We start from the raw sequence: 24,898 nt of genomic DNA, 5'->3' as shown, positions 1-24,898 counted from the left end.
TTTCTATTGCAGCTTACCAACCACCCTTCTGCCAAGTTGTGACCAATCCAAATCCATCGCCTCCACCTCCTATGGTGGCCTAGAACCATCACCCTCCACTTTTGGTAGGTTCTAGGACCTTCGCCACCTCCATCTTCCCCACGCAACTCAGAAAACCCTGTCGCCAGCACCCTAAAACATCTTTAAAGCCTCCACCACTTCCCTTTCTTCTTTCTTTCCATCGAACTCCAGCCACCACCATCGCCTGCAATTTGAACCACTCCTAGACCTTTCGTCAGCCTTAACAACAACCTGCGATGGGCCTAGGAGGATCAACTCATACCAGTGAAAAACTCTCTAGGCCCACCATTCCCTGCCGCTAAGAACCTAGACACCCCATGATTGCCTCTTAGGGCAATCACTGCAATTTGTGTGGCTCCTAAAGGCATCGCCTCCTTGGTTTGATCCACCTAAAGCCATCAGCCTTATTTTTCTGCCTCTTTCAACCTTCTAAAATTCTTTCTCCACTTTTTTTTCTCTTTTTTAGCCTACCACAAACCCTTATTAGGAATCGAATCCCTTTCGTGACCTTTTGAAAAACTTTTCTTGTCCTAAAACATCCTTTGTGAATTGTTTTTGGTGGTGAGCACTTTTCTCCTTCCAAAATATATTTTTTCCTAGTACCTAATCTGCTTTTTGGTTCCTACGATGGCTGATACATTGCCTTCCGCCTCTTCTGGTGCATCTGGCATAGAGGATTCTCCCATATCTTCTGTTTCTTGGGATCGTGAATTTTCTCCCTTTCAAATGATCCCCATTAAGCATAATGGGACCAATTATCTTCACGTATCCCATTTTGTTTCTCTTGCGGTTGGAGCTCGTGGTTTGATTGGCCATCTTCATGGAACTTCTATCAAACCTTCTTCGCCTAGAACATCTCAAGACAAGTGGGAGACAGATGAATATTTGGTAATGGGATTTCTCCTTAATTCCATTAAACCAAGTATTACATAGAGTTACCTTCTCCTTCGGTCCTTCCTGATGCTGCTACTATATAGAGGGTTACCAAAGAGACTTGTTCCAAGGTTGGGAATGATGCACAATGTTTTGAGATTTGAAGGAAGATTCATCGGTTACAACAAAAAAGCTTATCCTGTCTTAGTACTACAACAATCTTCGAGGCTCTTATTAGACCCTTGCTTTCTATGATCGTTTTACTCCATCCTATCTTGCAAATGTTGCTGCCTATTAGAAATGGGAACACGAACTCAGAGCGTAGGGTCGAATATTGAGTATGATCACATTGGAGCACAAATTCTTTCCCAAGAGCCTTTTCCTTCTCTAAAGCAAGCCTATGTTATGGTTGACACTAAGCACAGTCATAGCACAATATAATCCATACTCAGACATTTGCAAGTCTGCACTAGTGGCTGATTCTAGTGGCAATAAATCTAGTTCTAGTGATTCTAGCACCCAAATGAAGTGCGAGTATTGTGGAAAAGAGCATCATGCAAAAGACAAGTGTTGGAAGTTGTATGGATGCCCAGCAATTTCCCATGGAGGAGGTAGGAATGGAAATAGGGGCAGCAATAAAGCATCTGCACACCAAGCTAATTCTAACACCCTAAGGACTCTAGCACCTCTTTCTTCAGACGAGCTCCAGCACCTTTGCTAGTTGATACCCAGACTTGACATGTCTTTTCAACACTAACTACCAATGTGAGTGTAGCCACTGTCATTGTTCCCTTTGCTGATCCACAGTCTTGCACAAGTATTTTCGGTTGTCAAGATGTCAAGACTTATCCCTCCTGGATAATCAACTCTAGGGCACCGACAATATGATTGGCTCATCTTCCTTGTTTCATACTATTCATCGGTTCCTTCGACATATGTTCAAATGACCGATGGGTCTCTTTCCCCTATCTCTATAAAAGGATCTATTGTCTGTTCGCCTTCTCTTACTCTGTCTTCTGTTTTGCACGTTCCTAAGTTTTCAACTAACCTTTTATCTATCAGTAGCCTTACTCATGATGTTAACTACAAAGTAACTTTTTCCCTTCTCGTTGTATGTCTCAGGACCTGGAAACGGGGCATACGATTTGGAAATCACAAACAGAAAGGGGGGCTCTACTTGTTAGGTCTCCATTAGCTCTTCCTACAGCCTCTAGTTCCACTTCTCCTGCACTTCTTACTTTATTGCATCAGAGACACCTGGATGAGGGCTTTGAGTTCAGCATTTCCTTGTCCCACTTCTCAGAGAACTCTTTTGTGGTTGGTCCTACCATTGCTCTGATACCACCTTTATGAAGCTCTAGATTGAATAGGATCAAGATCAACTATGGTGGTTCTTCTAAGATCTCAATATAACCAATTCGAGATCTGCAATTAGGGTCTGGGTGAAATCCAAAAAATTAGGGTTTCTAGGTTTTATAGGTGGGACTAGGGAAGAGACTTGAATTGGGTTCCTAACTATGAGAGAGGGTTATTTAATCCAAAAATCAGCCAAAACTGATGGCTAGAATGATAGATCTGAGTTTTGGGTCTTGTAAAGAGAAATTGGTTAAGATTAGAACTGGGGTTTTGGCTAGGTCAAGTTGCCACCAGATTTAAATGGTTTGGTTTGGAAAGTATGTGGATGATATGGTCCAAAAGGATGAAAATCCAATGGCTGGTTTAAGTTGGGTAGGTTATAGCGGAAAACACCTTGTGTATGTTCTTCTAGAAAGTAATGACTTTCAAACAGCAGCTTGTTTGAATGTGAAACTTTGGGTGTCAGGTGTTTAGATGGGGCAGCAAGGTCAACTGTAGAAGGTTTTATGGGTGCTGTAGTTGATTTTGGGGGAATTCTAATGGTTAATTTTTGCTGTTGGTAGCTTTTACTAAGCCAGTATTTCCAAAAAATGCAAATGGAAAATTAGGCGAAGAAGGGGATGGGGAATTGATATCCTTACCAAGCAGTAACTTGTAATGGCAGATCTGTGAGAACTGATTCCATAGTCAGCAGGAGTTACAATGTTATGCACCTAAGCACCCAAGAGTAACCTTCCTGGACTTCAAACAACCAGGGCAACACTAGGGCCGACGTCTCTGGCAGAAATGGCTTCCAAAGAGGAATAACTCAGGTTTGCATTGCAAAACTCAATAACAATAATCAATCTTGACTCTTCCCTGAAAGGAGGTATAAGTAGGGTCCTTACAAAATTGAGTTGGAAAAGGAAAAGCAATAACAAATCCTGCTAAAACTTGAAATAGAAACTAATTTCATTTCTAATATAGTTTTAACTCCTCTTAGACTTAGGGAACTGACTTGGAGTTCATAACTAAATAAAACAAGTTGAAATCTATTTAAATAAGAAAACACCTATTTGACCTTCATTTAAAGTAGCCCAGATACTTCTAATTAAGACAAGTGACTTTTAAGTGGTCACGACTGCTAAAACAGAAGTTACAAAGTAATTAAACTTAAATTTGTGTACCACCTCAGTACACATGTTTTAGACCACTCATGATAACCCCAAATAGGTTTTGGATCTGCATCACATGACCTCTTAAACAAACCATGGAATAACTAAAATTGAACCAGAATTTACCAGGTTCAATTTCAACATAGAAATAAAACTAACTAATTATGCAGCCCATGTTCCCCTATTCTAGGTCATAAAGAATGGTCATTGCACTTTATATGAAGGGCCCAAAGGTACAAAACCTATATAAGCCAACCCCAGGCTTATTCTTATTTTAGGTAAATAAACCCATTTGATGATGGATCTGCGTCGGAATTTCTTTGGAACTTGTAAAATTGGTAGCTATTGCTTGGAAACAGCCTTTTATGCCAAGGGGGTTGCTTAGTTGACAAAGACCAACACATTGCAAAGAAGAGGTCACCAGTTCAACTCTCATCAGAACCCAGCTACCCAAGGAAAAAAAAAAATCTGCTATGGTGCCTTCAAAAAACTAGTGTATCTGAAAATTACAATGTTAAGTGAATGTACGTCATTTTCTAGTGAAGAATTAGTAATCTGGTGTACGTGTATCCACTAGTAAATTTTATCATCTTCATTCAATATATCATTTAAATTATTCAGGAGGAAGCATACCTTGTACTTTTTCTTGGTAGAAGCATACCTAGTACTTGCATTTCAGTTATTATTCTTTTATTTATATTTTCAAGTTCTGCATGCCAAACCTTGAAAAACCAGTGTTACTTTCTTTTGGTAATCCATCCCTTAGTTTTTCACTTCCCCCTCTTGATAAATGCTTGATCAAGTGGCAGTTTGTGATTGTTCTGCAAACCTGCTTGCTTCCCTGGGGTTCTACGTTGCCTATTTGCAGTTAGGAATTCCATTTTTGTCTTGGTTGGGTGTCTGCCTTCACATTATTTCGTGTGCAGGAACTTGCCAACTTGTCCTCCGCTGCTTCTTCAGGGTCATGTTTTATTAATCCTAACCCATCTTTTAATTTGGGACAGTTCCCCCCCCCCCCTCCTAGACTCTGCTTGTGTGGAAGCCTTCAGCACTGGTCCCCCCACTCCCTTTCTTTTCTGAGTTGGTCAGCTGGCAGCTTTAATTAATACTCAAACCTGATGACCAATTTTTACAATTCTTGTTTCTTCACATAGGTATGCTTTGGTCTCTTTCAAGCATCAAAATGATTGGGACCTTTCTGACTATCTTTTTGCTGATGCAGTGTTGTCATGTTCTTATCTGACATGTCAGGAAGAGTGCCTTTGTACAAAAAGTATATGTGCTCTCCTTATTTTTTTTTATGTCCTTTGTGGTCTAGCTTCTAGTACTGTTGACTTAGTTTTGCAGCTTTTGCTCATATTTGTGCTTCAACTTTATTTCCCAACAGGGCATTTGTCTTCTTCAGTTCATCTGTTTCGAAAGATTTGGTTAATCGCATCAAGAGCGATACAAGTGTATTACCCCGTATAGGTGCTCTGAGAGAGGTCAATTCTTTTTTTATGCATTCCAGACACCAAATATCTGAATTCGTTATTCTTTATATTTTTTGTTATCAGTTTATATGCTTAGTATGATACTGGATTATTTCCTCTTTTAACTGTTGGAAGTATATGCACTGGTTGGTGATTTTTTTTCTTTTCTTTTGTGTTTGTTTGAAACATGCAGATGAATTTGGAGTTCTTTGCCATAGATAGTCAGGTACTTGGTGGCACTCTGTATTTCTACTTATGGTTTTGCAATATGCATGTTATATGATAAATCAAGAGACTTCTAGGATTCCATATAGTCAAAGACTTGGCAAGATCCAAAGAGGGAACTTTCTGTATTATTTAGTTTCTCATCTGTCCTCTGCTTTACTATATAGGAAGTGAGCTTATTTGGACCCCGTTTGAGGTTTAGTCTGACAGAGTATCTTGTTTTCTTTATTGTTCTGACTATGATGTTTCTTCATTTTAAATTGTTTGAAATTCTTGGGTTCATCTTTACTACAATTGGTTTGCTTTGTTTTACGTTCTTATGGCTACATTATTTCCATTTCCTTGACATATGCTTTTCATTTTGTCTTCATCCTTACTACAATGGGTTTGTTCTCTTTTACGTTTTTATGGCTACATTATTTCTATTTTGCTTGACATATGCTTTTCATTTTGGTGGACCATTGCTTTTTCAACCTCCAAGCAGGGTTTCATTACTGACAATGAGAGGGCATTAGAGGATCTTTTTGGAGAAAATTTGGAGAATTCACGCATGTATGATGCCTGCTTGAATACAATGGCCACCCGCATATCCACAGTTTTTGCTTCATTGAGGGTATGGATCAAAAACATTTCCATGGTTTTGCTGTTAAATTTGAGCAATTAACTATTACATGCTTTGTATTAAATTTGTTCTTCAAAATTAAATGAAATATAGATAATGCTGGTGAGCTTGTTATTCAATGAGCAGTGTCACTTTTTTTCCTGATTGATCATCGAAGTTTTAATTTCTACATAATTTATCATGGAAGGATGTCTTTATTATATGTTAGCATTTATAGATGACTGAGTATTGGCTAGATATTATAGCAAGAGCCTTAACGATTGTGAGTGCCAGCACTAGAAATATGTGAATATGTTAAATGGTTTCTGCTACTTTCTTTCATGGTTCCCATGTCATTTTTTTTTGATGAAGTGAAAAGATTGCTCTAAAATTGAGATAACATTAAATAATAACGCCTACCTGCTGAAACTCTTGGAATACAACTGGTTTGAGAGTCCTGTTGTGTTTTGCCAAGAGAAGTGAGTTTACCAAGTAAGTTACATAAGTTGGATGGTTACAACAAGTTGCAGAACAGATAAGTAGTTTAGAGATAATCAGTAACAACTGTGCCAACTATAACGGTCACGGCTTGAGAGAACTAGTATATATTGGGTCCAAAATGGAAAGTCGGATACAGCAAAATCGACAGTCAGTTGTTAGGTTGCTGCTCTATGTAACCCCTGATATAGTTAGAGACTGTGATTCCCATTCGCATCACAGAGCAAGAACCTCTATTTACGATACCAATTTCCATCCGCACAAAGCTGCTACTCCTGGAGTGGTATCTGCAATGACAAATGTAGTAACTACAACGACAACAGCAAGCCCTTTCCCAACTAAAGGTGGTCGGTATAAAAAATAGTAAATTAGACTCCCATGCAATACATAACAGGATAAGTACAAACTTTAGCATATGAGTAGAGTCAACTTGTCATTTTAGCTATGAGCGTACGATAAGTGTGGTCCCCATGCCACTGGTATAAAGAAATAGTATATTTTAGGTAGTACAGTTCAAGAATCCCATGCAATACACAACAGGATAAGTACAATCTTCAGCATATGAGTTGATACAAGTTGTGTATGTTTCACTTAGAGGGCTGGAAAAATACCCTAGCCCCTCTGGAAATGGATGAAAGAACCAAATCTTCTCAAGTGGAGGGGCATGCTATCGCCAACTAGAGATTCCTACAAGAATCTAAGAAGCTGAGAAAATTTTCATGATTAAATATTCAAGAAATGCAACCTATGGGTGTACAATATCAACTTAGATCCTTAGTCAGAGAATTTATTCATCTATTTCTGGAGGAATTATCAGGTGGTTTACTACCTCTATCAGTCATACACACAAGAGACCTCATACCTGCCAAGGCTTAAGAATTTACTTTTTATCAGGGTTTCTGATGCAGCCTTAATTGAAGGAGAGATAATTAGCCAATCTTTAACAGAACCAGCTCAATGAGATGGAAGTAGGTTTTGAAAGCAATTTGTCTAGGTTGTATGGGTGCCTTCTTATGGAGTGATGTCAAATGGATTGTTAGAGAGACCAGGATCCTGTAACCTGCCAACATCAGAGAAGAATATGAATAAGAAGAACCAGAATGAGAAGAAGAGAGAGGTGTCCTGAGTCCGTTAGGAAGAAAGATCCTGTGCGTAGGCTTAATTGTCCTAGTCTGGTGTCACGCTTTATCTATAATTGCTGCCAAACAAAATAATAAGGAAATAAAGAGTTTATTGCCCCTACTAACTGGCGACAGAGTTGCAATGAACAAATAACAAGAAAAGAAAACCTAAAACACATACGGCACTAAGTACAATTTGATCCTTAGTGTCATCACTAGTTCTCAACACTCTCCCTTAAGTTGGAGCATACAAATCACCCATGCTCGGCTTGGTACAAATAGAAAGAAAATTAGGAGCAAACAACAGCTTCGTAAATATATCTGCTAACTGGTCGGTTGAGGGCACAAAGGGAGTGACAGTCAATTTCATCATTACAACATCTTTGACAAAATGACAATCCACCTCTACATGTTTCGTGTGCTCATGGAATACTAGATTAATAGCAAATAGGTAGCAGCTTGATTGTTACAGTACATCTTCATTGTAGAATCTACTCAAAATGTCTGTTCAAGAAGTAACGAAGCCACATTAGTTCAGCGGCAGTATGGGCCAAGGCTCTATACTCAGCTTCAGCACTAGACTGGGCAATGGTAGTCTGCTTTTTGCTCTGCCATGTGACTAAATTTCCTCCAATGAAGGTGCTATACCATATAGTGGACCGTCAATCACTGGCCAAACCTGCCCAATCTGCAGCGGAAAAGGCCACTAGACCAAATGCCTATTGGGACGATAAATTAGGCCCTTGCCTGGAGCACCATTGAGGTATCAAACTACACGAATTGCAGCATCAATGAGGCCTTTCTAAGAGACTGTATAAACTGACTTAGAATTCCATTAGCAAAGGTGATATCAGGTCTTGTAACAGTAACGTAGATAAACTTCCCAACCAAGCTCCTGTAGCGATGAAAATAAGCTAATTCCTTTCTTGCTGTGAACTACCTTTGTCCTAAGAAAATAGTGAATATTCCCTTGGTCATTAGTCTAAAAATGTGTTTGTAGTGTAGTCTTCACCACTTCAACCTCTTTAGTGCACCCTTGTCATTTTCAAAAATAATTATGTCATTGTACACAACCATGATAACAACCTTGTCCCCTTGGCAACGCACAAACACTGAATGGTCAAAGTAACACTAGTTGAACCCATAAGTAGTCACAGTGGTGCTAAATTTCTTGAACCATGTCTTTTGAGATATGTAGCTTGCACATCCTTGTTGATTCTCCCACTGATCAACATATACCAGAGGTTGCTCCATGTAAACCTCTTCTTGAAGATCACCATATAGGAAAGCATTCTTGATAGAACCAATGGATTGATAAGAGATTAGGAACAAACAGAGAAAAAAAGGTTTATGGGATGGTTTTTTGAGATGGGTGATATGGGTGAAATCCTTGAGATCATGAGATGTCTTGGGTGTTCAGAGATGGGATGAGGCTGATACTTGGATTGATTGTAGGGGTCAGGGGATGTTCTCCAATTTAGGTTGCATTTGGATGGGAAGTAGATCTTCAGTTTTCCAGAACTTACTGGCTCTAAGGTTTTAACTGGATGGGAATAGGTTGGGAATTGAGTTTAAACTCACTGGTATGGTGGAGGGTAGGTATATGAAGTTAGGAATTGAGGTTTCTTGCATTTGAGGGATTCGTTGTTTGTTTTAGGGCTACAAGAGAAGGAGAAAAGGGAAAAGATAGGAATTGGAAAGAGCTGACATTCCACAACCTGCTGTTGAGCCTTTTCTTCAATGATGTATTTGGATTTGATTGAGGAGTTGCCTGAATGCACAGCCACAGCAAATGTGGTGGACTTTAACTTGAACTTTGAGCAAAAATGGTCCCAGGCCTCTTGGGCTTTAAACACCAAGCTACCAATCCAACCTTGGATCAGACAAATATAAAAAAGATACAGCACAGCTGATAAGCAACTAGAGAAATAACTGTATTCTTCTCCGGTGAGTAATAAAATGAAGAGTATAGGTCTGTCCGATTAAAAATATGACTTGAAAGCCTGTTGGAGATAGGACTTCCCCTTAGAATAGGACTTGGAGTCTTGAGATTTGAATTAAATAGAACCTCTCAATAGCGGAGGTGTTTAAAAGCTAATAAACATAAGCTGGAAGACTATTTAAACCTTATAACTTAAGTTGGGCTGAACTCACATGATTAAACTAAGGCTAGACCATGTACTGGACGCTGCTTTTCGTTCCCATCCAATGGTCAAAAATATGATCATCCACCTTATATGAATATTTTTTATTGGCAAAATTACATGATTAGCTACAATTAAGTTTATGGTTACAAAACTAACCACTGATTGTTTGACTTAACAAAAATAACTTATCTTGAGTTTGGGTATACAAAAGTAGCCAAAATAAAAGTATAGCCAAAAATAACTAATCTTGAGTCAGAATTTATTGGACTGTTTTAAAGCAAGATAACCAAGTGTTACTATTTTGGCCCTAATTGTAGCTAATCATGTAATTTTCCCTTTTTCTTCCGACTCCATTTAAGAAATTATCCGTGGTATTAAGTTATTGTTGAGCAACAATCGGCGGTGTTTGCAAACATAAACCTAATTGTAGCTAATCATGTAATTTTCCCTTTTTTCTTTCCGACTCTCATTTTAAGAAATTATCCAGATGGTAATTAGAAGTTCTCCAGCAGTGAGTGTTTCTTTTTTGGATGAATTCCATTGGATCGGTGAGTATCTGTATCTGAAAGGGTGAATCCGAGGCTGAAGGCTTCCACACAAGCAAAATTTTGAAGAGGGGGGGGGGAGGAGCAATTTTTTTATGCCCCCCAACAATTTTTGCGGAGAGGCTGTTTCGATGCCTTGACCTTAGGCAAAAAAAATGTGGTCCACCAACCATTGCACCATACCCTTCCCCTAAATCATTGCTCTCTACTTCGGAGATATATTTTCTGGCATTATTCCAAAGAAACTATCCTTGTATGATCCTAGCATTACTTAATAGGCTGAGGAAAGTATAAACGTAAGCAAAGAATTCTGTCTGGTTGGGTTGTGTGTCGTAAGCTTATAGTGGATGTTTTAACTTCGGATTGTGTTTTAATAAGCATAATGATGCCTTTGTATTTACTCAGGAGTTTCCGTATGTGCGCTTCCGTGCTGCTAAATGCCTGGATGCTTCTACAGTGACACCATTTCGTGATTTAGTTCCAACAAAGCTTGCTGCTGCTGTTTGGAACTGTCTTACTAAATTCAAAACCTCTGTTCCTAACTTTCCCCAGACAGAAACATGCGAGTTGCTTATTCTTGACAGATCTGTTGATCAGGTTGACGAATGATTTCTCATAGATTTGTGATTCGGATGTTATTTACATGCTCAACGCTGTGTATGTGTCCATTTGTAGGTTGCGCCTATCATACATGAATGGACGTATGATGCCATGTGCCATGATTTATTAACCATGGATGGAAATAAATATGTGCATGAGGTACACCTTCATGTTAAATGTAATCAAAATTTGAATTCTTCATCTCCTCCATCTTCTTGGCAGCTTTAATAACAGCGGTTGACATGTCCATATGTATGTAAATGTATATATGTATGTAAGTGTGGTTTAGGTGCCAAGCAAAACTGGTGGTTCCCCTGAGAAAAAAGAGGTCCTTTTGGAGGATCACGATCCCATTTGGCTTGAGCTTCGCCATGCACATATAGCAGATGTAAGTATCATGTTTTCAGATTTTTTTTATGTTAATTTTTTTTTTTGGGGGGGGGGGGGGGAAAGGGGTGTTATTTATGTAATCATCTTGATTTTTTTTTTTATTTTGTATATTTTCTATTTACATCATTAATTGTGTGTCAGGCTAGTGAACGGTTGCATGAGAAGATGACCAACTTCGTATCCAAGAACAAAGCTGCACAAATCCATCAAGGTTCAAGGTGGGTATTTTTTTCTTCTTCTTTTTCTAAATATATTCCTATTTTTATGTGGAAATCCCTTGCTTCATTGTTTAATCTAATTTTAGGGTTTGATCTGAACTTAGTGCATGGGTCTCCCTCTACTTTTGGTGGAGCATCCTAGTAAAATTTGATGGAATCCTTTATTTGATGGCATGGTTCTTCAGAAGACTGTTCATCTTCCTTTCATTCCTGGAAGAATGTTTTGAGTTGGGTACTCACTTTTAGTTTTGAAACATGGAATGCCATTGGAATTCTCGTACTGTACTTAGAAAGATAAAACTGCGGGGAGAAAGGAACCTCTAGAATAGGGTCAGAATAAAAAACATTATGGAACTGACAATACATGCAACACAAAGCTCAAACATTTACAGAGTGGGGACAAAGGGCTGCAGAAGGGACATAGATAGGCCCCAAGACATAACAAAACGTCCATTCCTTGAGGGTCACCACAATGTAAGATGACCATATACTACTTGCTTCTGATATCAAAAGCGATAGCAGTCTCAAATCTGCTAGAAAGATCTGGAAATATTGAACTTTTCAATGTATTTTTTTTTCTTCTAAAATAATGAACAGATCAATAATAATTCTTGAAATTTTATCTGAAGAGATGTAACTCTTGAGAGGGAATAATGCTTAGAGATGTACCTGTTGGGGGTATTTTGGTCCAGTGAAAAAGTATACCAAAGCAAAGTGAAGTTTGTTCTTTTATATAATAGTATGATAGTATGATTTATCAGATATGTTTACAAGGTTGTATTCCCATTGAAACTTATACAGAGGTGGTCATGGATTGTTGGGGAAGAAATGAATCTCACAATCAATAGAGGAGTGGCAAACATAGAAGAAACTGAGGCTTGCAGGGAGAGGAATGTACATGTGCAGCCCCACATGCTCACTTAAACTGTAACTCAACAATTCCATTCGATTCAATATATTTCCAATGATGAGAAGTTATATCATATAAAGAGAAATAAAAGACCAACTCTAACTAGGAAACTAACTCAAATAAGGAAAACTAAGAGGGAATTAAAAACCAAACACCTGTGGGGAGTTGAAAATTTCTAAACCAGTTTTTGTAGGACAGGAGTTATATTTTCCTGTTCCCAGGACCTTCATCGTCGTATGTTATGGATTCATAAAAGTGGAATAAGAGTAATATTTTCAGGTTCCTGGTGTCTTCATCAGTCTAAATCAGTGTTGATCTAGAAAAACAGGAGAGCTTTCATGTTGAGAAAGATTTATCTGGTTTTTTTTATTCATGTTATAAGATTTCAGCATTGGACAGTTCTCGCATCCCCCTTTTCTTTTTTTTAAACAAAGCATGCAAAATATTTTCTCTTTTCTTGTACCATATCATGCAATCCCCCTCTTCTTTTTTCTTTCTTAAACAAAGCATGCAAAATGTCTTGTCTCTTTTCTTGTACCAAATCATGCAATTATTATCCCATGGCACTAACAATCTCATTTTTTCCCCTTGGTGGGGATGGGATAGGGATGGTAGTGAACTATCTACACGAGATTTGCAAAAAATGGTTCAGGCATTGCCACAGTATAGTGAACAAATGGACAAGCTTTCTCTCCATGTAGAGGTATGGTATTGTGTTAATTTCACAACCATCTTTCTTCTCAGACTCTACATTTTGCATCCAGTATTTCAGTTATCATGATGAAAAAAAAGAAAAAAAAAAAAGAAAATGAAAAAGAAAAAGAAAAGAAAAGAAAAGAAAGATAACATGGATTAATTTTTTTTCTTTGGGAATTTCCTTTGGTGTATTGTCCTCTGACTAGTTGCTTTTGGTTGGTTCTCCCTGCTGGAGTTTGTTATATTTATTTGAGCTTCATTTTCTTTGAGACGGATTTTACTTTGGATGCTTCCAAGAGTTCATTGATGTTTAGATAATTGGTCAGTTTCTTGTTGATGAAAGAGACAAGCGGACACCAAAAACTATGTTAAAATACAAAGGTTGACTGTTCCCTTAGAGCTCCAAAGCTCTACCATACTGGTCCAGACCCAAATTTTACCCAAATTCTAAATTCAGGAAACCTACTTCTCACCATCATAATCCTCTCAAACTTGAGAAGTCCTCACAGCCCCCTCGGTTTTAGATCTAAACTCTAGTCCTCTCCAACACCTTGAAACACTAATCTAGCCCAATTCAAGTAGGTTCTTTTGATGTCCTGTTATTTTTCCCTAGTGCTATCTAAGGCTACATCAGGTTGAAACTTAGCAGTCTGCTCAAATCTTCTCAAGATCTGCTCCGAAGAGGGATATGGATCTTGGCTGGGCATCTAGGGTCCAGCGTGGTCATACTCCACATTTGGATCAGCCAAGATATCTGAAACCCTGATTTTATCCTCATGCTTCTTGAACCTGATAAATTCTGTAGAACTTGTGGGCTGGAATTTGGAAGGTCTCATAGAAGTCAAGTTCCTGGAACAAGGAACACAACTTTGAGAGAGAACGTTTTGACTGCTAGTGCTTGCACACTTTATATATTCAGGCTGCATTACCAACCCAATAATAGGTTTTTCTTTGTAGCCTTCCAGATACTCAGCCAAACAGAAAAGAAGGTAGCTCTGCAAAATATTAGGCTGCATGGAGTCTTTAGGGAATTGTTAAAGAACCACTTCTCCAAGGGGGAACCAACTGTAGTAGGCCTTGCAACCATACCAATAAGATGTCTGGTAAGTCCATGAGCAACAACCATAACAAAACAAGTGGAACACTATGGTAAATAGTTGTTCCCATCAAGTCTGACACAGCTAGTGAGAAATGTGGAAAGCAAAATGTTGATGATGGCAACTCTCTTCCGTAGATCCAGAAATGATAATTTTCATTAGCTGTGGTTCAGATTGAAGAGTGGTGTAGAAATATAGATCATCTAATGATGTGAAGCAGATCTAAGACCACCCAAAGAGGGCCCTGGGAGGTTATCTGTACCTGTGGGCCTGTGGCCCTATGAGCAATCCATGAAATTTCATCTAGCGTGGGCGTATTTGGGTCTTTTGGTTCTTCTACTCAAACCTAATCTGACCTAATTTGATTCACAGTCCATTTGGGAGATTAGATATACTTCTATTTTTTTTATTCGAGTCCTTGTTTGTCAAATTATTAAAGAGCCCTAGTCAGGGTGGGATTTCTAAGTAGTAAAGGAGTCCCTTAGTTGCAATCTACTTCTTGCAAGGATTACATATCTACTCTCAGTTTTCAATTTGAATCATTGTAGAGTAAAATATGACAGCCTTGTATGAGTATGACTGTATGAGTCATTACTCTAAGTGGGAGACCTAATTTGATTTATTTTCTAAAGTTGAGCTCTAGCGTGAGTTGCTTCTAGAGGCTATAAATAAGCCTCTCTATATTGTGTGTGTGTATATATATATATATATATATATATATATATATATATCAGATTATTGTTTTATAAGTGAAATTGAAAATTGAAGGAGCTAAGAGTTGGAGTTGTGGGTTCCCTAGAGGGGATCTTGTGGTGGCTTTGATGTGAAGAATTCTGCAGAATCTTGAAGAAGACGTTGAATCCTTGCATTCTTGAAGTAAGTAAGACACCTAACCCTAATCCGGCCCCTCCTCTCTCACACCCTTCCATCCACTTCCCTGTCCCTCTCAAACCCTACTTTTCGCACTATGCCCCCCCCCCATCGCGTAGTGTCCCTCACCCTTCCCAACCCTGCGGTAGCTTCTATCCCCTCCATCAGCCCCAATCTCTTGACCCCCTTCCTTCCCCAACCCTAGGTTATAAATCTCAGCCCCTTGCTTCTTTCTTTTCTTCTTCTTCTTCCTTCTTCCTTGCAGCAATTTTTGGAAATTCAGAATTCTTAAAACAGAATTTACCTAACCTAAAAGGCTAAAACCCTAGGTTTTCTTTATCGAATAACAACCCCTATTAGGATCTAGACTCCCCTCTCTCTAATGTACCGTTGATTCCCAATTCAGCCTTCCCTTCCCCGGAAAACCCTAGAAATCCCGACTCTTCATCTTCTTCACTCGAAGCCCTAAAACCCTAAAATTTCAAGTTTGTAATTCTCTTCAACTATTCGTCCAAATCCTAAGCCCTTCTAGAACCAACGTCTCTGAACCCCAAGGGATAGTCAACCCTAACCCTGACCCCAGTTCAAACCCTAGAAAAGAAACCCTAATTCCCAAAATCCTAGACTTGGAATTCAATTCTGAAATCAAAATTGCAGCAAAGGATCAACCTTGGAATTTAGAACCCTAACTCCTAAACCCTACCCCATTCCCAACCCTAGAACCCTCACCCAGCCCAATTCCCTCAACCGTTGGGTATTACAAACCCGTGATTGCTACTGATTCAATTAAAGAGGATCCTAAGGGTGGACCTAGACCTAGGGTTTGCAACAGTCAATTAAACCCTAGATCTTGGTTCACATCATCTAGGAAAGGGCTCGAGGAGAGGGGGGAGATTATGATGAATTTTGAAATTCAAACAGCAGGAAAAAGGGATGATTATGATGAATCTAGAATGGTGAGAAATATCGAGATAGCACTTTAGAACAACAAAGCTAGGATTCCCAGCTTATGGGGTATCAGTATTTTCTGATTGTAAGACTGGGCACTGATTGATTCAGGATATTCTAGCATATGATTTCAGTTTCTCTGATTATAGGACATGAAAATGGTTATTAACAAAAGTGAGAATTGATAGTGATAGCATTTGATGCTGGTACATACATAAATAGGACCATCGTACAACCAACTATGATGTATAGTGCAAAGCATTGGGCTGTTAAGAAGCATCATATAGATAAACTTAATGTAGCAAAAATGAGGATGCTAAGATGGATGATTGGCAATACTAGGAAGGATGTAGTAAGGAATGATCATATTAGAGCTGGTTTGGGAGTAGCTTCCATAAATGGTTAGCTATGAGAAAGTCAGTTGAGGTGGCACAACCACATTCAACGGGAGCCCTTAGTTGTCCTTGTACAGAGGACTGATTTAATCCAGATTGAAGGAGTTAGAAGAACTAGGGGCTGACCTAAGATAACCTAAAGAAAGTGGTGATAAAAGATATGTATAACTTAGGCCGTTTATATAGTATGGCCCCAAATAGAGCCAATAGGAAGGCAAGAATTCATGTAGCCGACCCCATTTAGTTGGGACAAGGCTTGTTGCTTGTATATACATACATTCGAAAAATTAGAAAACAGGTGCAGACTGTACCCAGTTGTTTTATATATGCATCTTGAATTGAGGGAACCAAAGAGTTGATCAGCAGAAATTAGTCTTGGAGAAAATGAACTAAACTATAAAGTTACAGGATAAACAATACTAGATAATAAGATAACTAACAAAACTGACCAATAGATCTCAAAGTTGATGGATTCAAATCCACAATTCTGGAACAAGATGGTTTTGCAGTTCTGGGACCACAAGATAAAATTGAATGATGAGAAGAACAGAGAATAATAAAGGGAAAAAATGGAGTATAAACAACATAGAATAGATAGAGGAATGGTTAAGAGTTGAATTGAAGGAGATATCAAGCACCCTTCCTATGTTTTCTTATGATGCTTGGACCGACCGCAAATGTATCTGGGCTATGCATATTTGAAGGACTAGGAAAACTAAAACCTAGAGAATGGCTTTTTAATTTTGTCTTGGATCATAATCAAACTAACTTGGATTAGAACTTCCAGACATGTATAAGGTGCCAAAATCCCAAAATTTTCCAGAAAATGGAAGCATAGATCGGCAAAAATAATGGAACCACTGATGGTTTTTTTTTATATAAAAATGATTGAAATAAATTGAATTGATAGATTAACCTTTTAAGGATCTGAAGTTATTGTAACTGCACTCTTATGCTGAGCTTGTCATCTTGTTTCAGATTGCTGGAAAAATCAATAGAATTATAAGGGACCAAGGGCTTCGAGAACTTGGGCAATTGGAGCAAGGGATTGTCTTTGGAGAAGCTGGGACAAAGGAAGTTATCAATTTTCTTAGGACAAAACAGGTAATTTGTTGAGGACTTATTTTCAATAGATTAACTACCAAATATTTGGGTATGTTTGATAAATGAAGTGCTTTTGCTGTCCAGGATACAAGCCCTGAAAATAAGTTGCGTTTATTGATGATTTATGCAGCACTTAATCCTGAAAAGTTTGAAGGTGACAAAGGTTCAAAATTAATGCAGGTAAATTGCTTTAGTTTTATTCACCAATGGCTTTCTTATTCTTGTCTCCTTTGGCGGAACCTTGTCATGGAAGTATCCAAATAGCTATGGCAAAATTTGTTTTATTCTTACTCCTTTTTTTTTTTTTTTTGGGGGTGGGGTGGCGTGAGGGGATGGTTCACCATAGATGTTTTTGGACAGGAATGCCCCACTTTTTCATATTGCTAAATCTTCGAAGTATTGGATCTTCATTTTTTCTAAGCTCAAATTACTGGATAAGCCCATTATGTTTAGGAGTTAGAAATGAGTATATACTAAAGTTTGTATGCCACCCTGTACATGGAAAATAAACCCAGGCGCAGCAAGTAGGCCCACTGATGCAGTTAAGATTGTTGATCAATTGGGCCTTATGACACTTAATTTGGGCCATGGTTTGGTTCTATAGGCATGCTTTTTATTTTTATGTTTATTGATGTAATGGGACCTAGTTTATACGGCAAAAAGTGTGTTAATGTTAGTGAAGTTGAGCGTTTGAGTTAGATTAGGATGCTTACTACTAAAAAGGGCATATCCACTACTTGGTGCACAAGGCTTCCGTCAATGGGGGATCATAGTGCATGCAACCTTACCTCCCCCCCCCCCCCTCTAAACTCAAACTTGTGATCACTCAGGTCATAATGGAGCATCATTAATTGCTGCAACTATGTATGATAATTCAATCTTCTATAGACCAGTTTGTAACCAAACTTCATATGCATTAGTTATCTAATCTGTTTCCTTATATTTCTGCTGATCTTGACCTGTTATTTTGGTTCCTATTTGCTTCTTTCTCTTGGTTACTGACTCTAGTTTCTGGTTCTACTATAGAGTGCTTCATACTAGAATTTTGTGTGCAGTGGTTACCTAATCTGATTCCTTAATTTTTCTGTTTATTGACTCGCTATTTTGGTTCATAGTTACTATTTTCTGCTGGTAACCAAGTCTTTCTTTCTTCTTTTTCTTCTTATTCTTTCTCTCTCTCTCTCTCTCTCTCTCTCTCTCTCTCTCTCTCTTTTGGTGGTTTGAGATTTCATTGCATTAATTGGGAATTAGTGATATGGCTGAGCACAGTCAAGGGCCTCTGACCTAACCTATCATCAAAATTCACCCAAAAAATATTTATATGTTTGATGGTTGTCAAATTGCATGACTGTTATGGAACAAGAGTTTGAGTCACATCCTTCACCTACTTATGATAATTCTGAGCATCCCAGACCCAATGAATTATTACTAACCCATTCTACCATATGCAATGAGATTTGTGAGTAGATACTTGTAGAGGGTTCCCACACCTTGACTTTCCTTAGGACCTATGGGAGCGTGTCTTGATATCTCATATCTCACAGGAAATAATCATTGATGACTCCCAAAACATACAGCTTGAGCATTGGGAATTCAACCATGAATGTTTTCTATTTGGCTAACCTCTGTGGATGACTATTTTGATTTGTCTGATTTTGCATCATCTCACTTGTGTCTCTATATTGAACTATCTGTCGTAAGTTCATTCCTTTCAATCAGTTGTTTTCAAATTAAGAACTACATGCGAAAAATAACTATCTTCATCTATTACATGCATAATGCATTGCCTATATCATCAAATATAAAACTATATTGACTAAATAGTTACCTTCATGTGTTATGTTCATTGTTTTACCATATTCACCATTAGAGTTTCTGTTCTGTTTTTTGCCTGTAGTTAGCCAGATTATCACCTGATGACATGAATACTGTAAACAACATGAGATTGCTTGAGGGATTCTCTGAGCAAAAACAGAACTCAACAGGGAATTTCTCTCTAAAGTTTGATCTTCATAAGGTAAGCATAGTAGCAATATGACTAGCGCAGCTTCTTACCTGCCTGCGTAAATGTTAAGACCAAGTGTCTGACAACATTTGCAATTTCCTTGTTTAAATTCCAGAAGACCCAAGCAGCTAGAAAAGACCGAACGGTTGAGGAGGAACAACAATGGGCACTCTCGCGCTTTTACCCCATGATTGAGGTATTCAAAATTGGTCGATCATTCATCATGTCTTGCAATTGATATTTAACCATTATAGCCAATGGTTTTCTTTTGACTCTGAGCTTGCCATTTACAACCTGTTTGGTATTCTAGCAATTATTATACCATCTGTTAAAGTTTTGTAGTCTTACTTTTCCTTTCCAAATTGGGGTTTCTTCTTAGCTGTCTGTTGACCATTATTATTACATCTCTGCTGTTCTAGTAAGTGTCTTGATTTAGTAGTGAGGCACTGTAATTGGTACCTGCTCCCTCTTTGACAGTTTCACTATTTGCATGTTCCAGGAGCTGATTGAGAAACTTAGTAAGGGTGACTTGCCAAAGAATGAATATTCATGTATGAATGACCCAGGTCCAGCCAGCACACAAGGTGGATCATCAGGACGGACAAATCAAGTTGCAGGTGCTCATTCAATGAGATCAAGGCGAACTCCCACATGGGCTCGAGGACGTGCTTCTGATGATGGATATTCAAGGTATTAATTTATCTTTTTCAAGTAGTTTCAGTAGGATATGCATAATTGAGATCAGTTTTGTTTTTTTTTTTCTTTTTCCCACACCAGTGTTATGCACATTATTACATGCTCGCGTTGGGTGAGAGTGTCATAGAAGCTAAGGCATGAAGGCTACCAAATACTTAGCTTGGTTTTTCTTTTTCATTTACTGTCATGAAGTTCTGTATTCTTATGAAGAAAATTGATCCATTCTGATCTATGCCATCTCATATAGCGACTCAGTACTGAGGCATGCATCTAGTGAGTTCAAGAAGCTGGGGCAGCGCATATTTGTTTTTATCATAGGTGGAGCCACTCGATCAGAGGTAAGGAAGTCTTAAGGATTTTCATGCATTTGCTTAATCTATTGTCTTTTGCCTTTCTGTATTTTTTTGATGGACAACTGGTTCTCACTTAATCCCATATGTTATCAGCTACGTGTTTGCCACAAGCTGACAGCAAAACTTGGGAGGGAAATTGTGCTGGGTTCTTCTACTCTTGATGATCCTCCAGAATTTATCACGGTAAAACTAGCCCAATTCTATTGCTCCCCACCAAATAATTGGCCATTGGACCTTTCTGTTTGCACCTTGTCATTTGTCATATGTGAAAGGAGCCTGCTCTTTTTCCTTCTTCTTGTTATATAATAAATTTGTCCACTGATGATACATTTGGCAAAAGGTTGCATGATTTTCATTCCATGATGTCTTGAAAGCAATGAAACCTATTCAGATCCATATGAATACAAATCCATGACTTGTTCCCATTAGTCTGATTGAATTCATATGGGTCCATATTTGCTTAAAAGATTTAAATAGATCTGAATACACATTTCATCTAGGTCATTTCTAGGTATTAGTGTGTTCCAACTGTTTATCGTATGTAAGCCTTACTGCAGATCTGAATCTAGATATCTGAATGAGGAACAAATTATCAATTTATAACTCAAGTAGATCTGGTTTTGGGATATTTCCTTTTTTTTTCAATTGATCAAGATCTCTTAAAATGTAATAAGAGTAAAAGTCAAGCCTAACAAGAGAATGCCATGGATATGACTTGCAGAAATTGAAGATGCTAGCAGCACCGCAAGAACTTTCTATTGATGATCTTCGGATTTAAAAAGAGAATTCTTAGAGATGCTTGCACTTCCCAATGGTAGCAGACTGGCTTTTAAGCACATACAAATATTCCTTATGTCTTTAATTATTTTTCTACTATTCCCTGCTCCCTCAAACTTCCTACAGTACTCTTGGTAAGTTAGTCAAGAGCTTTGCTGGAAACATGTAATAGTAGAAAATTAAAGTTGAAGTCCTGCTTTCTTTAGTACTCTTCAGAGCTAGTCCTCTCTCTTCTTTTATTCTGGTGATGTAATTCATAGCTGAAATCATGAATCAAAATGATAGAGCATTTTTGATAAATACGATGAGAGTTTCATAATGAAATAATATTGGACCATAGTTTGTCCAAGATAAATTAAACCCATGTTATATTTTCTTATCTGATGCAAGTTCTCAATTTATATCCTATACTAATATTAAATGCTAACATAGAAGTGCATCTATTTAATATGATTTTCTTTTTTATTAGTGTTGCTTTAATAGGGTTCTCACCACTTAAAGGAAGTGTCCCAAGTTGTCTTGACACTATATATATATATATTTTAGCTTGATTTCTTTCTATGAATTGTTTTTTGACGAGAAGGAATGACTGTGGGGGTGTTTGTAGTTTTTTTTTTCCATCTCTTTCTAATGAGAAATTTAGGGAGGAGGTTTTAAAAATTGGCCTGATTTATTTTTTGGGTATCACTGGAGATGGGTTATTGAGTTTTCAAGGCCCATTAAAATGAACATAAACTTAGTCTCAGAATTTGTAGATGGGAGATACACACTTGGAAAGGAGCCTTGATACATCAAGATTTTAACCACAAGGGGATGAAAATCATAAAACTACTCTAGAAATCCAATTGAGGATATTCTAGCGGAGAGATAAGAGTCATCTTGTGGATATTCTAGCAAATTGTGTTTTCGTGGGGTTTGCGGTCTCTTGATTTATATTATTATTAGGATCGGCCCACCGGGAGTTTTGGATTGTTTCTTGTGATTGAGGGTCTTGCCTCCCTCGCTATGCGTCAGGGTCCATTGTGATTACATGCAGTCAAAGTCATCCGGTATTCATTGCGGGACTCCTTCCATAAAGAGGAGATAAATACAAACTAGTATGATCTGGTGATTGAAACACAATAGTTTCAATTTAAAACTAAAACTGAAAATTGGGAACCAATAATTAAATAAATCAAATCAAACTAAAACTCATCTAATTTCGTTGTAGATGTTGTAGTGGGTTCCATAAAAAATCAAATAACTTGTTAAATAACACAGGAAAGTGATTTGAGAAGAGGTAGATGGAACTAATTCTTATTCATAAGGATGTAACAATGTTTTTTCATTTTCACTTAAAATATTTAAAATGAACTAAGCTTTAAAAAAAAAAAAAAGAAAAAAGAAAAACTAGACCTTCACAGGATTAAGAAAAAGAAAATGGAAGATCTCTATTGATTGTAAAGTCAATAAAAATTTTGATTTAGAAAGAAAAAAAAAAAAGAATTAATAAGAACATAAAACCTCAGCTTAAAAAATTGGATACTAGTTTACCAAAAAAAAAAAAAGAAAAATTGGATACTACAAAAGGTGCTTAACTAGTTTTGCTTCTCTTGGTATAGATAGTTTAATAATTATTCAATTCGGTTTGAGTTTGGAGGTTTTAAATTAACTTAATCTTTTTGTTTAATTGTGGTCTATGGTGACAAACTATCCAAAAATATAATATAATTTAACTTAATGGGCAATACCAGGATACATAATTAATAATTGATAATTAATTATATTTACCTTTCTTTTGGTTTTCTCTAATGCCTCAAATATCATTCTACATAACTCAATAAATTTTTTTTTGAGAAATCATAAACTTCTATAGTATAGAAGGAATGATATTAATGTATTTATAAAGAATCTCGTTCAAAAAGTTGTGAACAAAGAAATAGTTATAGGAATGCTTATGTAGTGATAAACATAACTCATTATTTTGACATGCACATCAATATCATGTTTAGCAAATATCTAAATTAAGAGGTATTGGGCACTTTCTCAATTCTTTGAAGAATTGAAAACTTAAAACACTGAATTATCAGGATGTAAATAAATAATAGAATTTTTTTATGTACTTTCCTTGAAGTATAGTGTAATTGCATTTTTTCGCCCATTGAAATTTTAAATTACATGTTTCACCCTTGTTCTAAATTTTTTGCGTTTAAATAGACTATTAGAATTAAAGCTTTGTGAACAAAAAAAATCATTGATTCTCAGATAAACTTATTTTTTTAAAAGTATAGTTATTACTAAACTAATTAGTGGGAAAAAAATGCAGTCCAAAGGTTAGAAATGTACTTCTGTTGACCAAAACGTCTTTCATGCTAAGATAAACTTATTTAATTAAATATTAGTTAATTTTGTTAATTTAAGAAGAGTAAATGATTATTTTCCCTTGGACCTATGATAAGCTAAAACTAATAGTTGATGAAATGCTATCAATGCTCTTTTGTTTATCCATTCTTTTCCAAATTATTTTAATCAACCCTACTCTAAAAATCTTACGTGATTCCTCACTGGAGTGTCTAGCCCACATCATTCCGAACCAACTAGAGCATTTAGTGATTTATACAGATGGTGCATAGAAGGTGTTGACGCGATGGCAGACTGGTAGTCGTGCAGTTTTGATATGGGAACTTGGAGGAAATTTTGTGGTAGTCAAGTGCAAATATGGTTCTTCCTTCTCAGCAGCAGCAATGAAAGCACAAGCATGTTGTGATGGGATCTACATGGCTAAAGTGTTAAACTGGTAGAGGATAACCATCTACTCGAATTGTTCATCGGTTATAACTCAGTTGAATGGGTTAGAGATTGCAATGGATTGAGCTATGTCACGGATTATTGACCATGTGCTTTCTCTTTGTTCAATTTTTTCTTCTGCACAATTCCGTCACTACTGTAGGATTGATAATCGTATAGCTGATTTTCTTGCCGTGGGTTGTTCCCGCTTTAGACTTTCACGTGTTTGTTGGGTGTCGCTACTTGTGTTTGTGTGTAATCCTGCTATTTGTACTGCTAGACGGTTTCAGCCTCTATGAATAATGAAAGGCACCATAGTTTTTGACCCCAAAGAAAATAAAAAAGAAAACTTCTAAATTAAAACCAGTAGGTTGATTAATTTATTTTCCTAACTTATAAACCTTTCTGTTGGCAATGAGTCCTCCACTGTTATCAGTATCTACTGGAGGTCTAAAAGATCTTGAGGGAAAACATAGGATTATTGGGGCTCCTAACGAGAGCAAAATTATCAAAATGAATGGAACCCACTTGTAAACCCCAATGAAAATGATGGATATAAAAGAAAATTGAAGGAAACGAAAGGGTTAAATAGTCATATTATCCTTTTGGAGGGTAGTATGGTCATTTTAGAAGTATATTTCAATACCAATGTTGCTTTCTAACAATTTAAGTCTTTTTGAAATTCAGAACCTTTCTGAAGAGATGCATGCACATTTTTGAATTTTTTTGGGTTGCATATAATTATGGTAAAGTTTTGAGAAAATGCATGTACTTAACCTTTTATTTTGTTAAGAACAAAAATTCTAAAATGGTATGAAATTTGTTTATCTTTTTTTATTTCTTCAAAATCTAATTATACTCATTATAGAAAAAGCTGATCATAGTTTTTTCTTATTATGAGAGAAGTATAAAATCATGCATCCCTTCATTAACCCATTAGGTCCTTTTATAGCCTATAGTGATTTGGGAACTGTTTTTAGAAAACATTAACCTAGTTGGAGACCATATACAAGATGAAATG

General features: G+C 37.2%; 1 protein-coding gene across 3 annotated transcripts in view; it reads left to right on the top strand.

The window, feature by feature from the left end:
- LOC148999754 (SNARE-interacting protein KEULE-like) overlaps positions 1 to 21,489 on the top strand; it is a 51,402-nt gene extending 29,913 nt beyond the window's left edge. For 2 of the 3 annotated variants that reach the window (XM_089139436.1, XM_089139437.1), the window contains 17 exons: positions 4,666 to 4,716; positions 4,831 to 4,927; positions 5,109 to 5,141; positions 5,625 to 5,753; positions 10,458 to 10,649; positions 10,728 to 10,811; positions 10,942 to 11,040; positions 11,184 to 11,260; positions 12,777 to 12,873; positions 17,155 to 17,280; positions 17,365 to 17,460; positions 19,178 to 19,297; positions 19,401 to 19,481; positions 19,785 to 19,975; positions 20,229 to 20,319; positions 20,428 to 20,517; positions 21,056 to 21,489. In XM_089139436.1, the coding sequence (XP_088995562.1) occupies positions 4,666 to 4,716; positions 4,831 to 4,927; positions 5,109 to 5,141; positions 5,625 to 5,753; positions 10,458 to 10,649; positions 10,728 to 10,811; positions 10,942 to 11,040; positions 11,184 to 11,260; positions 12,777 to 12,873; positions 17,155 to 17,280; positions 17,365 to 17,460; positions 19,178 to 19,297; positions 19,401 to 19,481; positions 19,785 to 19,975; positions 20,229 to 20,319; positions 20,428 to 20,517; positions 21,056 to 21,112 (1,711 nt within the window). In that variant the 3' untranslated portion in view covers positions 21,113 to 21,489. The remainder of the gene's footprint in view (positions 1 to 4,665; positions 4,717 to 4,830; positions 4,928 to 5,108; positions 5,142 to 5,624; positions 5,754 to 10,457; positions 10,650 to 10,727; positions 10,812 to 10,941; positions 11,041 to 11,183; positions 11,261 to 12,776; positions 12,874 to 17,154; positions 17,281 to 17,364; positions 17,461 to 19,177; positions 19,298 to 19,400; positions 19,482 to 19,784; positions 19,976 to 20,228; positions 20,320 to 20,427; positions 20,518 to 21,055) is intronic. The other variant, XM_089139438.1, reaches the window with a different exon arrangement.
- Positions 21,490 to 24,898: the final 3,409 nt, after the last annotated feature.

The sequence above is a fragment of the Hakea prostrata genome, chromosome 11 (genome assembly GCF_041222555.1).
Source record: "Hakea prostrata isolate BN-2017 chromosome 11, UWA_Hpros_2, whole genome shotgun sequence".
NCBI classification, from domain to species: Eukaryota; Viridiplantae; Streptophyta; class Magnoliopsida; order Proteales; family Proteaceae; genus Hakea; species Hakea prostrata.
Note: the sequence above shows the minus strand (reverse complement) of the source record. Positions and strands in the feature narration are given on the sequence as shown.